This window comes from Lucilia sericata, unplaced genomic scaffold (genome assembly GCF_015586225.1).
Source record: "Lucilia sericata isolate MDLA Ls3-8-SP2 unplaced genomic scaffold, ASM1558622v1 Contig000691F_arrow, whole genome shotgun sequence".
Lineage (NCBI taxonomy): Eukaryota > Metazoa > Arthropoda > Insecta > Diptera > Calliphoridae > Lucilia > Lucilia sericata.
In genome coordinates, this window is record NW_023994694.1 from 19,297 (window position 1) to 36,233 (window position 16,937).

Sequence of the window (16,937 nt, forward strand, 5' to 3'; positions counted from 1 at the left end):
TTTCTATATGAAAAAGTCTCTTTAAAAGACACAGTTTTTCTATACGAAAAAGTCTCTTTAAAAGATACAGTTTCTCTATATGAAAAAGTCTCTATAAAAGAGACAGTTTTTCTATACGAAAAAGTCTCTTTAAAAGAGACAATTTTCTATACGAAAAAGTCTATTTAAAAGAGACAGTTTTCTATACGAAAAAGTCTTTAAAAGACACAGTTTTTCCATACGAAAAAGTCTCTTTAAAAGACACAGTTTTTCTATACGAAACAGTCTCTTTAAAAGAGACAGTTTTTCTATACGAAAAAGTCTCTTTAAAAGAGACAGTTTTTCTATACGAAAATGTCTCTTTAAAAGAGACAGTTTTTCTATACCAAAATGTCTCTTTAAAAGTTATACTTTTCTATACGAAAAATTTGTTTAAAAGAGAGCTAATTTTTATACGAAAAATCCCTTTTAAAAGAGAACTTTTTATATACAAAAAGTCTCTTCTGTTTTAACTTTTTTTTCTATTCATAAAAGAGTCTTAAAAACACGCTCTATAGGAAAAAGTCTCTATTATGCATGCACTGGATGTTGGGAAAATCTCTTTAAATGAGTTCTTATTATAGGAAAGGGTATTCGATTTAAAAAATATACTCAAATATTCCTAAAATTGTATCAAATTTTATTATTTATTTAAATTCACTTAATAAACTTATACAAATACACATTAGAAAAAAAAAACATAAATATTGCTCATACGCCAAGTTGTCTGTCTATAAAAGAAATATTAAACTCTCTTTAATCAAAAATGCACAAATATAATACAAATAAAGGGAAAAACATTTTAAAAATACAAAAAGAAAATAAAACAAACAAAAATATGTATATTTGTTAAGAAAAAAACTATGTATGTATATAAACAAAACTTTTAACTTCACCTGAGCCAACAAAATTTCATTCGTTTGTATCCCTCTTCAATTCAAACAAACAAATTTTAACTGCAAATTTTTAAAAGGAAAAAAATTGGCAAAAACAACAACTTGAAAGAAGTTTTAACAAATCAAACGGTATATGAAATAATGTTTTGTTGGTTGCCAAAAATAAAATCACAAAAAAATGCTAGAGCAAAAAAAGTTTTGAAAAAAAAAAGAAAATGGAAAATAATATACACAATAAAAGAGAAGAACTTTCTGCCATTATTGTTGAAGAGGATTTTGTTTGTTAACACACTGAGCATAACAACAACCAACAGCAACAAAAAATGAAACCAAAAAGAAGGAAACCCATAAGAAGATGTACAAGTGGAAGCCATTAGTCTTCATAAAACAGTCAAAAGTATAAAGTGTAGAATACACCAGGAATATACATACATACAGGATTGAAATAAAAATACGCAAAAAATAGAGAATTATAGCAAGAACAACAAACATTACGGTCTCTTCACTTTATTCTTTTTGTATGAATATGTGGAATGAATGATGATAAACTTAACCGAACTGAACTGTTTGCATTTTTATATTCATCAGACCCTTCTGAAGGTTGTGTACGGCTGTATGTACACATGTATGATGAGTACTAAATGTACTTGTTCCTTTATATGATTGTTGGAGTATTTATATACGTTTTGTTGTTTCTGTTTGTAAGTAAGAATGTATATGGATGTGTTCATATTGGGGAAACAACCAAAATACAAAAAAAGGCACTATTAAAAGGCGGATCTGTTTTGTTATGGCCTCCCCGCTGTTTAACCAGGGGTTGTTAGGAAAATGCTTTTGGTTTGATATATACGCAGACGACAACACAATTTTGTTGTCGTTTTATGATATAAAAAAAATACAACATCGACATACAATATGTACGTTAAGGTGACCCCTTGGTTGATTATAAGATATAATTTCTCAAAATGTTTGTCCTGGAATCAATATTTGGTGATCAGGGTCAAAGGATTAAAAGGTCCTTTTTAAGACTTTTTTCATATTTCACGCAAGGGAATGATATGAAATTTTGATATCATGTGAAAGATCTTTGAGAGATGCTTTCAATGGCGTATCATAAATTTTCAAAAATAAAATTCAATAAAATCACAAAGCGTTGTATAATATATGTATATATCAGTGAAAAGCTTATGAAATTTCGAATACCTTTCAAATGATATTATTTTTGATCCAGAATACCAAATATTAATGTTAGAACAAAAAATTGAGAAATGATAACTTAGAATGAACTAACTTTTTATTTCCGGTGAGAACATCGTCACCTTCTATTTTGGGACCACCTTAATGTACACTCTTACTAACTTACAGTATACAAGCAATTCCCATATATATTACAATGAGATAAAATCTCTTTAAAGTTGACATCTTTTCCATACAAAAAGTCTCAGAAAAAGGCACTTCTTCTATATGAAATAGTCTCATTATATATACAAAAAAATCTCTTTAGAAAAACAATTTTCTATTTAAAATCGTTTTTTGAGGAAATACGAAAAAAGTCGCTGTAAAGGAAACACTTTTTCTATAGAAAAAGTCTCTGCAAAATAAACAGTTTCAATAATAGAAAAGTTCTCTAAAAGGAGATACTTTTTTACAGAAAAATGCTATAGAAAAAGTCTCTGCAAAAAGGGGGGAAAATATTTATCTAGAAATGTAAATTTTTTAGAGATGCTCATATATACAATGTTGCCAAGTTAACTAAAAAACGAAATACCTTACCTCACCACTTATTAGGTGATTACCAACAGCAATGATGGGTACAAAACATTCTGGCCTGTTATACGCAACTTTATTAGGTAGACAATTCGCCTCAGATTTCAGTGATTAAATTGTTTACTTAGTCCACGAATCACAAATATTACCACCAATAGGTGGTAGAATTGGTTTTAATATATAGAGTGGAACTCATAGCCAACTCATGGTCAATTTCTCAATGTAAGTTTCAGTTCTGCTTTCTCATCATAGTAAGCACTTTGGTAATCAGTTTGGCAACTCTACAATTTCAAACAATACTACAATACAAAGTACGAGTTTGAATTGTATGTCAAAAAAAATAAAAAAACAAAAACTACGTAACAAGGTTTGAAATGTGCAAATGCAGCATTGAATGTAAGACAGTCATACAAAGTGTGTATGAACCAACGCACAATGGGGTAATTTCGAAAAAAAAATGAGAAATAAATTAGTACTTATTGCAAATTCGTACTGTTTAAATTATCGATAACAAAGAGCACCCCAAATGTCCCATCAGACCCCAATAATAATAAAAAACGAAAAAAAAACATAAAAAACAAAGGCCACTATGGCTGATCTTCAGAAACTCACCGGCCCGGGCATGTTTCCTCGTTGATATATTCCATCTAGGTGTATTGCAATCCCAATATATAAAGGTACTACCAATACCTCTAGTCTACCGGGACTATAAACTTGCGATGATCATATGTTTCCTCGGCCCTTCCTTGGAATGATTTACCATGGGGTCGAACCAGAGCGCCAGATAATCTGGTACTACGAGTGGCCAGTTACCCGCAGGACTTTGTCACGGCTGGTCAGTTGGTTGAGGTTCCTTAGGGATCCACGTAGTGGCTGTGGTTTATACCCAAATTCCCGGGAAGGGGCAGTTGTTTGGATTTAATTCACAGTGAAGTAATGGCTTTTCAACACAGGTTTACGTCATCGTTCCAAGGAGCGGTACAAACCAAAGGGTAAGATGTGGAATAAAATGTTAGCGATGAGCTGATAATGCAGAGATTGAGCGTTGAAATGATGTTTCACTGTTAGATGTATCCGATGGTAGAGATGGATGTAGATGATTGTGTTGGAAAAGACGGAAGGGTTGAGAAGATGGTTGGAGTGGGAAGATTGAAGACATGGTAAGAACGGTAGAGTGAAGAAGATGTTGTGGTTATGGAGATTCGCTGCATACATTAGTATGATTGATGGTTTCGAACGGTTGAGTGGCGGATGTTTAATCTTTGATTTATCGGCAATTTTCCTTCATAGTTGGGTGTGTTTAGAGGTTACCCTAATCATTCTCAGCACAAAGCAGTTGGTCCTAATGGCCACTGAAATAAGTCTTGTCAAGTTATTATGGAGTCCATGATTCGGTCTGTCAATTTGTCGCTAGGTGCTGTTGCTAACTCAACAGAGTCATCTCAGTAGTGTGATTGCGCAGGCTTTAAGAGTTTAAGAAATGAACTGGAATGGGTTATTAGATGATGGGTCTTTCATGACATCGAAAGGGTGGTCACCTTCTGGCGTAAGATACCAGAAGATTGATTTCACCTGATGTTAGGGTCGTCCCTTCTATTGACTTTAGGCCAGTGATTAATTTTTCCCAACAAGGATTGGGATTGATTTCATGCTATATGTCATTCCGCAACGGGACTGCTATGGCAAGAGATTAGATAGCTCGAGTACTTGAGCAAGGTATTTGTGCATGGACCGGCAGAACCATGTACAAAGAATTGCCACCTGTGGGTTCTTCATTGAAGGCACTCAGGGGCGAGTAGTTGCAAGTCACCCAGTAGATGTAAAAGACCACTGTGAAATAAGGCCGTCAAGACAGGTGTTCACGTTAAGCACATTGACATTCTTAAGAAACTCAATTTCTAACCAGTGTTCGTGAGAGTTGTTATATCTCAAAAACCATCGCTCCGAAGATATTTCAATCTAATTTCAGCAATAGTCTGGCGGTGACAAAGAAATAGATAAACTGTCCTCTCCGCCTGCCCAACATTAGTATGAACCCGCTCATACAATTCAGAACACGAACCGTATTCTTAAACTTGCTCATTATGAGGAGCCTACTTGCCCTGCTTTAGGTCAAATGATTTTGTGGTCCTATCCACTATTTTATTATTCCAATTTTGCTCTCATTGTGTCGAACGGTTTAACTTCCTCGAGTTCCCTTCTCTTTATAACAAATATGTACATTAATTCGCTCTTTCGATGAGGAATTATTCCCGAGTGGCATGGTATAAATATGACGCTAACAACAACAACTAACAACAGTTTTTCTATAGCTTTGTAAAAATTGACTAAAATCGAACCAACCATTTCGAATATGAATGGATCTGTACTTAGTCCTATTTTATGAAATTCCCCTACTGTGCAACGTATGTACATAATGTTGGATTGTAAAATTGTAGGGGTTTTTTATACTACATGTCTAGAGAGAATACATGACTGTCATATTCCCCCCAATACAATAAAAACAACAATACAATGGCATAACATAAACAGTGGTAAATGTAGGGGAGTTAAAACAAGTGGGAGGTAGAAGTAAAAATGTAATATACACACATTTACTAACATACGAGAACAAAAAGTTTATTTCCATAAATACACAGACAAAAACATAAAAATGCGTTTGTATGGAAGTAAGTTATGTATTTTATTTGTTGTTGTTGCCTGTGTGCTTTAAGTCATGTCCACTAAAAGCACAAATGGTCCCCAAGATTGACAGTTATAAAATTCCATTTTATACAATGGTTACACAAACAAATAGCAAAAAAATAAAAAGAGGATATGAAAAAACCCTTTCAAATAAAATGTTTATATACACATACAGATACATTTTCCTACGTTGTTGTATTTGTGTTGTTAAAAATAGGGTTAATTTAAACTTTAACATTTAATATTTATGTAAAATCTCTGACACAAGAAAGTCCTATTTCAGTTTATTTATGTGTGTGTCTTCTTTTTAACTTGTTTTTCTTTTCTCATAAATCATTATTTAAGTATTTACTTGAACATTTCAAGTTGTTTCTTTTTTTAACTTTTTATTTAACTTTTTGTATATAATTTTTTATTGACCATAGCAATGACAGCGACCTCGTTTTCTTTTCTTTTTTAATCCTTTTTATTTATATGTTTTCATAGAAATGTTGGTCCTTTAAGAGATTTAGTTACGCCATGTTTTTTTTTGGCCTTTAGTACTTTTATGTATGTGTCTGTTTTGTGTGTATTGGCCCCCCTCAGTAGAATTATTTTGTCTGCGCATTTGTGTATTTATCTCCTCAAAATGGTGGTTAATGGTTTTAATGGAAATCAAAGTCTACTAAATAAAGTCAAACTTAGCAATATTTTATATTTTATATCATAAAATCATCACAATATTTGGTATTTAAAAACTTTAGTTACTCAGATATTAAAAAATATTTGGAAAGTATGGAATTGAAATACTAGGTAATATCATTGGGGTCATGTAATTACCACAAACGCTTACAAGTAATGACTAAATTAGTAAATTTAAATAGACAGAGGCAGATTTTTCGTCCCTCAGTCGCACAACCACATCGCAAGTCTCTGTTATTTCGGCATTTGCACCTAGAGACATATTTGGTAGTCCGAAATACCAGAAATATCTAGGCAATAAATCAGGGACGGTCTACCAAGCCCCCGAGTGAATTCAATGAAGAACACTCGAGCTATCTAATCTCTTGCCAAGTGATTACGTTGGGAAATGACAAATAGCTTGATGCTACCCCTGCAGGCTACAGACGTAGAAGTACCAAACGAACCAAAAGAGAGGGATCTTCCAAACCACAGCAAACGCACCTGATTAAGCCATAATCTCAGAAATCACCAACAGGTGATGTACTAATAGGTATACACGTTGTCAAGAACGACGCCGTAGAGTCTTTCCAATGATCCACTGAGGCACTAGGGACATATTTGGTAGTCTGAAATACCTAATCAATAAATCATAGTCCCTCTGTATGTCGAGATAATGTGACAAAGGATGTCCAAAGTCAAATAAACCTAATAATTGCAACAAGTTATGTGACGTCCCTTAACCATCAATATGCATTCTGTTGAGATAACAACAGCACCGAGAATTACCATGAAGTAAAAGGCATACACATTCGTTACTAGGCTCCCGTAGAGCAATGAGACGAAATTTCACCAATTTACATTAATTCCATTCTCAGACCATAATGAAACGATCTACGAAATGACCCAACTACACGAACTACCCAACTACCTATACCCAACTACACGAAGAGTAAAAGATACTAAACGGGTTCAGGAGTCTAACATAAGTTGCTCTGCTACAGTACCCAGTAACTTCTTTTCAGATGGCAACAGCACCGGAGAGAGAATACAGACATAGCAGTCCTTTAATCAATATTCTCTCCCCTCGAATTTGGGTATAAACCACAACCACTACGTGTATACCGAAAGAATCTCAACCAACCGTAGTACCAGATTATCTGGCACTCTGGTTCGACCTCATGTTATGAAATTCCAGTTTATAGTCCCGGCAGACTAGAGACCTCTCTAATAACCGAGACAAGACTATATAAGGAACTCTGCCCTGTGGGTTATCGGTTCTCGTGATGCCAAATTATATGGCTCCCTGGTTCTACCCCAGGTCAAATTATACCAAGGAAAGCAAGGAAAACCTTCGACAGCAAGCATATGTATGTAATTATTTGTATAGAGCGACGACAAGCCACGCAAAGCTTGTGCCTTAACTTTGCAAACAATTTTAACAAAAATTACTTCAATAGTATTAACCAACCCTCATTAGGAAATGGAGGAAATTAAACAATTAGACACTTTAAATATTCCAGCTCAATAGCTAGTGTTAAAGGTCAGTTATGTGGTGATACATTAAATTAATAAATTTAAGCAATTTTTCACTTTACTTAACATTTTCTACACTTCTTTCTCTTTTCCAGCCATTAAAGCTTTAATATGAATTAATCTTTTCAAAAAAAACTCATAAGCACAAATAGATAAATAAGTTTGTATGTGTGTGTGTGTGAGTGAGAATTAATGTGCACACACAAATGTACTAAAATAAAGTATTTAACTGTAATTTTTTGGAATTCATGTCACAAAACTTAAGTACTTTATGTATTTTATTTTAGTTTGTGAATGTGGACAAAATAAAAATAATAACAAATAAACAGAAAAAAAGCAACAATAAGTACCAAAAACAAAAGAAAATGAAACAACAAAAACAAAATAAAAACTGATGACGCGTAAAAAAAGCACTACATACTCAACTCAGGAAAATAGAGAAAATTCAAACAAACTCACACAACTACAGACAAAATATTCACTATAAAAACAGTTAGAATGAGAAAAAAAAAGAACAGTTAAAACATAAAATAGAGCAGCATATTTATGAATACAACAACAGCAAACTCATATGAATGAATAGAATAAAACAGTAAACATACACTACATACTCATATTTTTATAGTTAAAGTATCTCTATTTTCTCGAATAATGAAAAATGAAATGATAATAGAAAAAAATTTAAAAATAAAGTCATCAAATGATAGTTTGCAGTTCATGTAAGAACGACATAAAAATACTCATACACACTCTTATTCTCCATATAACAATACAAAATTGTTATAAAGAATTTAAAGTTTTTTTTTAATTTTTGTCGGTAGACAACAGCTGCTTAATATTTAACAGCGACAAAAAAAAACTGTATAGAAAAACACACACCTTAATAATGCGAAAAACACACGCACATATCCGCAACTAACAAACCAACAAAAATTCTATTCGGAAATATTTTTCTAAGCTTTAAGGTCACTCTAGAGTACATTTACATACAAATGACACTAACGACTTTTTATGGTTTTGTACAGAGCTAAAGAAAATAGCGCTGAAAAACTGCAGTTTCCACTAATAAAATATATACACGCACATCCCAACATGTATGATGATAATGGCAGAGTTGTAAAGGAAGGATAGTTTGACTTATTGGGGGTATAATTTTAAAATTACGAATTTATTCCATAAAGTCAAAAGTCTAGTCAAGTCTATAATCACGTCTATAGTATAACCAATATTCTAATCTATACACTAGTATATATTCAAGCCTTCTGTCTAGTCTATAGTCTAGCCTATAGTCTAGTCTATAGTCTAGTCTATAGTCTAGTCTATAGTCTAGTTTATAGTATAGTCTATAGTCTAGTCTATAGTCTAGTCTATAGTCTAGTCTATAATCTAGTCTATAGTCTTGTCTATAGTCTAGTCTATAGTCTAGTCTATGGTCTAGTCTACAGTCTAGTCTACAGTCTCGTCTATAGTCTAGTCTACAGTCTAGTCTACAGTCTAGTCTATAGTCTAGTCTATAGTCTAGTCTATAGTCTAGTCTATAGTCTAGTCTATAGTCTAGTCTATATTCTAGTCTATAGTCTAGTCTATAGTCAAGTCTATAGTTTAGTCTATAGTTTAGTCTATAGTCTAGTCTATAGTCTAGTCTATAGTCTAGTCTAGTAGAATATAGTATAGTATAGTGTAGTCTATTCTGTTTTCCAGTCTGTAGTCTAGTCTAAATTCTAGTCAATTGTATAGTTTACAAACTATTCTAATCTAATATCTACTTCATTGTATAGCCTATAGTCTAGTCTATAGTATAGACAATAATCTAGTCTATAGTCTGGTATATAGTGTATTCTATAGTGTAGTTTATAGCTTAAAATATAGCCTAGTCAATAGTCTAATACAAAGTCTAGTGTACAGTCTAGGCTATAGCCCAGTCCATCGTTAAGTCTATAGTCTAGTTTAATATAATGTCTGGTCAGTAGTCTAGTCTGTAGTCTAGAAAATTGTATAGTCTATAGTGTAGTCTATAGTATACTCTAGTATGTGTATATTATAGTTTATATTGTATTCTATATTGTATTCTATATTGTAGTTTATAGTCTAGTCTATAGTCTACAATATAGTTTAGTGTATAGATTATTCTATAGTCTGGTATAAAGGTTAGCCTGTACTCTAGTCTATAGTGTGGTCAATAGTCTAGTTTATAGTCTTGCCTATAGCCTACTCTATAGTATAGTCTATGGTCCAGTCTATAGTCTTCTCTATAGTTTATACTATAGTCTAGTGTATTATCTCGTGTAGTGTATATTGTAGATTGGTCTTTACTCTTGCCTATAGTGTAGTTTATGATCTATTTTATTTTCTAGTCTAGAGTATAGTCTATATTCTAACCCATTGTCCATATAGTCTGATCTAAAGGGCAGGTTTAAGTTGGTGATGATTTAGTTAACCAAATTCGAGTAAGAAAAATTTTTGTAATTTGCAAATTTTCTTTAGTCTTGTATCATTCCATTATTTTACTTCTATTCAAAAAATATTTACAAAATTTTAAACATTCTAGTGAATTTTCGTTTAAAACTAAACAACGAATACCTTTAAATCTCTACTATTACAAAAATATATAGACAAAAAAATTCAAAAAGAAAAACTAAGAATAGAGATGTTATTTTTTTTTTTTTTTCATTTTTTTATTTGTTTGTTTTCATTATTTCTATTTACAAAAGACCACTCCCTCGAAAAAAATTGCAAATAACAAAAACCTACTTGAAAAAAAAAAAGAAAAAAAACAAATACAAAAACATTTTAAAATACAGACACACACTGCTACAAAAATAACCAATCCAGACAATATGGAGAATGTATTGCTAGAAAAAATTTAATAATTTCCTGTTAGGTTACATATTTTTTGACAAATACCCCTTCAAACGAGAGCTAAATCTGCACAAACTTGGAAACGGAAATTGGAAATGGCAAAATGACAAGCAAAGCAAATACAAATACACAACGAACAACAGACTTTGCAGATAAAAATTCCAATTGGAAAATAAAAACAAAAAATTGAAAATGGAATTTTTATAAAAACATTTTTAAGGGTTGGGCTGTGTTTTCTATAAGATATTTGAGTTATTTTGTGTTTGTGTATATTGTTATCAGTGCTGGGCTATTGTTGTTGCTTTTGTTATCTTTATTTGTAGTCTAATATGAACCGCAGACGCACTAGTAACCAGCCAGCCAGCCAAAGCTCAACCAACCATTCATGAAGTGAACACAATAACACCCCTTAAAATGCAATGGAAACAACAATACAACAACAATAGCAAAGAAAGCTGCACACTATAGCAACTACTATAGCGTTTATACTAACCACCACCAACACCTTCATTATCAGCAAATAACGGTATTACTACCACTCACTCACTCTCTTATTAACACACTTCACGACTCTCCTATACACACCACTTCATTTGCTCTATCGGTACGAATACTTTGATAAACACTTGCTCTCACCTCTAGATTTAGTTGAATTCGCATCGTGGTACTGATACCGTTATAAACTGACAACGGAAAAACTAAACTTAAATATAAGTAAATTTTCAAATACAGCGGTTAAAAAAAAATTGAAAAAAAAAAAATAACTACACATACATCCAACAACCAAAAGCACGCAAAAACCAAATCAAATGTGTTTCAAAAAAATCAAAACGGAAATTAAAACAAACTAAATTTAAGGAAATGAAAATAAACCTACACACACACACATACAAAGTTTCAAATTAAATTAAACCAAGTTTAAACTTTTTATAAAACAAACTAAAAACTACGAGACAAGGTCACCGTCGCACCGTATAACGCCAAACCGTAATTAATTGTTAAACGTGCAGCGCTACAAAACAATTGGTGGCAAGCACTATTTATATGGAATTTAAGTTATTAGTGCCACAGTGAAAAAGTGAAACAATTTAAAAGAAAAAATTAAAATCCTTAATTTATGTTTTTCCTTAAATTTTTTATAATTTGGATCCATTAATCTGTGATATATTTTAAAACAACTATGCCAGCAACATTTTAATAAAAATATTCAATTGATTTTTTTAATAAACAAAAACAAAATTAATGCCTATTTTTAAAAAAATTTCCTATAAGAATTTAAATTGATTAAATTCTTTGTTGCAACACCGATAGTTTGTTGCAGCATGGAACTTTTGAAATTAATGATGTTCAAAAGTGACTTTTTGTCAAGTGATAAATGTGATGATCGTGTACCGCCTATAAATTTAAGTCAATTGCCTGAATTTTTATTGTGTAAGTGTTTGAAATAAAACGTTATATATAACTCTAAAACAATTTTAAATATTTAAATAAGATTTTTTGAAAACAAAAAAAAAATATACGAAAATCCAATAAGAATTTTGGCCTCCAATAAAAAACTTATATTTAAACCTCAATTTTGAAGAGTTTTTAATTAAATTCAACAAGTTAAAAAAAAAACTGATTTCTTAATCAGTGAAAATTTTGGATTAAAAAGCATTTTGGATTAAAAAAAACTGTAAATAAAAAAAATAAAATATCAAAAGCCATTTCTGAGTCTAAAACTTTCGGTTAAAACAATATATAAGCAATTTGTAATGAACATTTGGGAACTTTAGCTCAATTTCCAAAGATATTCATTGTTTTCAACAAGTTTTTTGAATCCACTCAATAAACATACAGAAAGGTCAAAATATGGAAAAAAAATCCAAACTTCTCTAAGGGATCGAGCTACACTGTATCCGAATCAGAGCTCTGATTTTCTCTATGCAATCAGGTTTTTGAGATATCTTAGCAGGATATGATAACCAATTATCTGGTGTTACTACTTACCAACTGGAATACTGAAAGTGGTCTAGGGGTAAATCTACAGCAAAGATCAATATTCTAAGAGATTAAACACAGCAAAATTTCTTTATTGAAAAATGCAGAATATCTCGGTATTATCCTGGACCTTAAATTCAATACATAGTGAATGAATTTACACGACTACTGTATATTCCATTTGCATATAGATATACATAGAAGATTTCTGGCATGGTCAACCGCTGGTTTCAATACATACCAATGTGAGACATCTTTCAATTCAAAATCCTATCCATTGGCTTCAATATAAAGCGAGAACGGTGTTTTGCTTCTAATATTAAGCTAAGATGTATGAAAATCTGATGTGTGTGGGAAATTTTTTATCAGGTCAAATTCCGAATTAGTAAGCTCAATCCCTTCGAACAGTCGGATAAAAAGTTGTTGTCCAGTTTAATTTAACTTGTCTCATTTATGATCCTACAAATGGTAATATAACTTGTCTCATTTATGACCCGACAAATGTTGATTAGAAAGCTAATATGATAGAAAGTTAATATGATATGTTAACGCAAATAGATTCCTTAAAAATAAGTTCTCATTTACTGCCAATATACCGACGGAAATCATCGAATGTTCCTCAAATATCTTTAAATCAATGATTAAATCATATTTAAACATTTGCTGCAATCTCAACCGATTCTAGTCGTCGAATTTCTAATAAAATAGACCAACAGATCTGTTGGTTGGTTATCATGGTACTTCACTATGCGCAAACAATCAAGTAGAATCGAATTTTGACAACACCTCTCGTCATTGTAATGTATATAAATGTATTATTAGAACCAGCCGGGAGAAATCTCAATTTCTAGACCCATATAACTCGCCAAGGTTGGATATAATGTAGTTGCATCCATCACAGATATGATGGAAACCCGTTTCTTCCACCTAGTTGCTTAGTGAGTTTTTAATTGAAAGTGGGCTACACTAACTCGAACACTACATGTGTTCAGATTGTTCCGTCTTTTTCAAACTTTTGAAGAAATTATCTGAGAATATCACTTTTAGTGATTTTAATGTAAGAAACGATGTATGGCTATCGACGAAAAGATCAATATTGACATGAATATGGAGGACATATCATATCTTTACAGGCCTGTTACAGAATACCTAAATAAAAAGTGTTAATGATACCGTTACTAAGAGCAGGATCGCTCTTATTATAAAGTATTCAAAACTAAAACAATTCAGATAATTTAATTGCTCGATTAAAGGCGACGGAAACTTAAACCTTTTTTTTAAAACATCTAATAAATCTTGGGATGTTTTCGAATACTTGATTTCATTTGAAGCTGATTTGCCGGCGATAGTTCTAGTTATGTTCTAGTTATTTCGTAAAAAAGTTGATATTCGATGTTATTTTTAAAATCGATTTGAAAGTTTGATGAATTTAGTTGATGATGCGAAATAAAGACCATGGGGTTATTGGATATTTTTTTTTTTTTTTAATTTCGGTTTTACTCAATTTATCATGGAACTATTGGGTCAAAGATCTGGGAGTTTCCTTGTAACATCACAATCGTGTTCTAGTTGCTTTACTTCTACTTATTTAGATCAAATCCTCTACCACTAGTTGGATCAAATATGGCTTCCTGCTATTTATTGGTTAACTGAACGTAGAACGGAATTTTCATTACATTTTCAGATATCGATTTCAGATATAACATACATTTTTAAGTCTAACCCCCATTTTCACAATGTCTGATTATTTTTTATCCTAACGATAAATTGGCAGTTTTTATACATAAAAAAGACTTGACTTTAATTTTATAGTTTGAAAACTATGTGCTGCATGTGATCCTTAGTATACCTAGTGTCAAAGTAAATAATATTGAAGCTTTTTTTTGAGTTTAACCAAAAATATGATACAAAATTTGGATTTTAATTCGGAAGTATTTTTATACTATTGCTTATAAGTGATTCAATAATAAGGACACCTTGTATGGGGACAAATGAGACCCGATCATGAAACAAAGTTTTGCTGATTTTTATAGAGATACTAGAACATTTAGCATAATTATGAGCTTAAAAGCACTATTTGGGGATACAGTTTAATATGGGGGCTAGGTGAAATAATGTAGGTGAAATAAGCCACGTCCTTGGGTAAATTTTTTGACTTTAAAAATTTTTAACTAGAAAGATTCCGTGTTTCAGAGAAAAACTTATTTTTCTAAAAATTTGCAATAAGAAACATAGTTATGAATATTTGTAACAATATCGGTCGTAGAGGACAGAAGGTATATGGATATTCTAATAATGTCAATCCATAACTAAAAAACGTAACATTGTCCTATTGAAACCACATTTTAGTAATATCTATAACATCAATAAAGAACAACATTTTGTTCTTACCATCTCTCGATAGTGTGAACCATTTACCATAGACGCAATTTTAACCGAATTCGGATCATTTTAAGTACTATGCGTCACAACAGTGTGTGCATGGCACACACAATTATGCACCAATTTTTTAATAAATCCTTATAACTGCGTCAATATTATTATTGAAAACAACTCCTAAAAACATAAATTTACTTTATTCCGGGACCTTCCTCAACTTCATAAATCTATATACATACATATACCAAATTCTTACGTTACTGACTCACTGACTGACTGATTCATTGTCGCACAGCCTAAACGGTTGAAGCAAAAGAGCTGAAATTTGGTCTCCCACCAAACAGACCCACTAAGACGGGATTTATGCTTATCGTCGTTCATTTCAAAAATAAGCGAATATGTGTCTGTTACTTTTTTCAAATTCGGATTAAACGGTTAAAAACTGTATTTTTTGCACCCCATGTATCTTTTAATCTAGTGAACATACAAAAAATATTTTTGACTCCTTCATAACTTAACGAAAACAAGTTAGAGTGCTATATTCGGCTCAGCCGAATCTTAAATACTCTCCACCAGCTACTTTTATATTAATATTTTTCTAATTGATCAAATATTTGTAGAAATAAGTTTTCTCACGTCTTAAATAGAAAAAATCTCAAGATTTAAACAGCTTAAATCTATTACAATTCCAAGATTTATTAAACATTACAAACGGCATTTTCTTTATATGTATTTTTATAGCGCTTAGCGATATTTAGTAACTTGCATGTATGCGTGTGTGAAAGTTTTAAGGATTTTCCAAATACATATATATAATTTTGTTCTACACAAATTGATAATGCTAATGATAACTAGTTAAATACGGTTAAAGCGCTTTTAGGGGCAGGACCTAGTATGGGGGATATGACCAATTATAGACCGATCGTAAAATATTCTTTAAGCAAAATTTCTGTACATAAAAGCTATATTTCAGTCAAATTTTGTATATATATCGTAATTTAGTAATAAGTAATGTATGTTTATGTGATTTTCTGAAGGGAACCTTGTATGGGACCGACCGCACCGGTGTTATGAACCGATCGTGAAAATTCTTGAAATATAATTTTTGTATACAAAACTAATATTTGTGCCAAATTTTGTATCAATAGCTTTATTTGGTAATGAGTAATGTGCGTTTAAAAGATTTTCGTAAAAGGACCTTGTATGTGAGCTATGACCAATTATGTATATAAAGACAAAATTTAAAAATTCTGTATATATATCATTATTTGGTAATGAAAAGTGATTTTCTGGAGAGCTATGACCAAATATGGACAGATCGTAAAACAATTTTATAGTTTAATTTATATATATAAGAGCAATATTTTTGCTAAATGTATGGATATCAATATTTGGTAATGAGTTATGTGCGTTTAAGTGATTTTCGGGAATGAACCTTTTATGTGAGCTATGACCAAGGATAGACAGATCGTGAAAAAATTTTGAAATAAAATTTATGTGTACAAAAATAGTATTTATGCCAAATATTTTATGGGTAACACTATTTGGTAATGAGCTATGTGCCTTTAAGTATTTTTCTATGTGCCTTAAGTGTTTTTCTGAAAGGGACCTTGTATGGAGCTATGATCAATTATGGACCGATAGAAAAACAATTTCACAGTAATATTTCTGTACATATAAGCAATACTTGTACCAAATTTTTATGTGGATATCTTAATTTAGTAATGCGCGTTTAAGTGATTTTCGGGAGGGGACCTTGTATGGGAGCTATGATCAATTATGGACCGATCCAAAAAAAACTTTCTTAGTAAAATTTCTGTATATAAGAGCAATACTTGTACCAAATTTTATGTGGATATCTTAATTTAGTAATGAGTTATGCGCGTTTAAGTCATTTTCGAAAGGGGACCTTGTATGGGAGCTATGTCCAATTATGGACCGATCCAAAAAGTTTTTCTCTGGATCAATTCTGTTGACATAAGATTTTAATTTGTAAAATTTTGTGAAGATATCGACATTGTGACCGAAGTTATTAACAAAAAACTCATTTTCCGGGAATATGTACTTTTGTATGGGAGGTATATGAAATTGAGGACCGATTCTTACAATTTTCAACAGTAATTAAACTCTTATGCAGAAACGAATGTATGGTAATTT

General features: G+C 31.5%; 1 protein-coding gene across 3 annotated transcripts in view; it reads left to right on the top strand.

Moving 5' to 3' along the window:
- Positions 1 to 11,091: 11,091 nt before the first annotated feature.
- The window catches only part of LOC119607405 (LIM/homeobox protein Lhx4), a 30,975-nt gene continuing 25,129 nt past the window's right edge, over positions 11,092 to 16,937 (top strand). For all 3 annotated transcript variants that reach the window (XR_005231726.1, XM_037961288.1, XM_037961289.1), the window contains exon 1: positions 11,092 to 11,852. Coding sequence is in view for 2 of the 3 variants with exons in the window: in XM_037961288.1 (XP_037817216.1) it covers positions 11,744 to 11,852 (109 nt within the window). In the remaining variant the exon portion in view is untranslated. The remainder of the gene's footprint in view (positions 11,853 to 16,937) is intronic.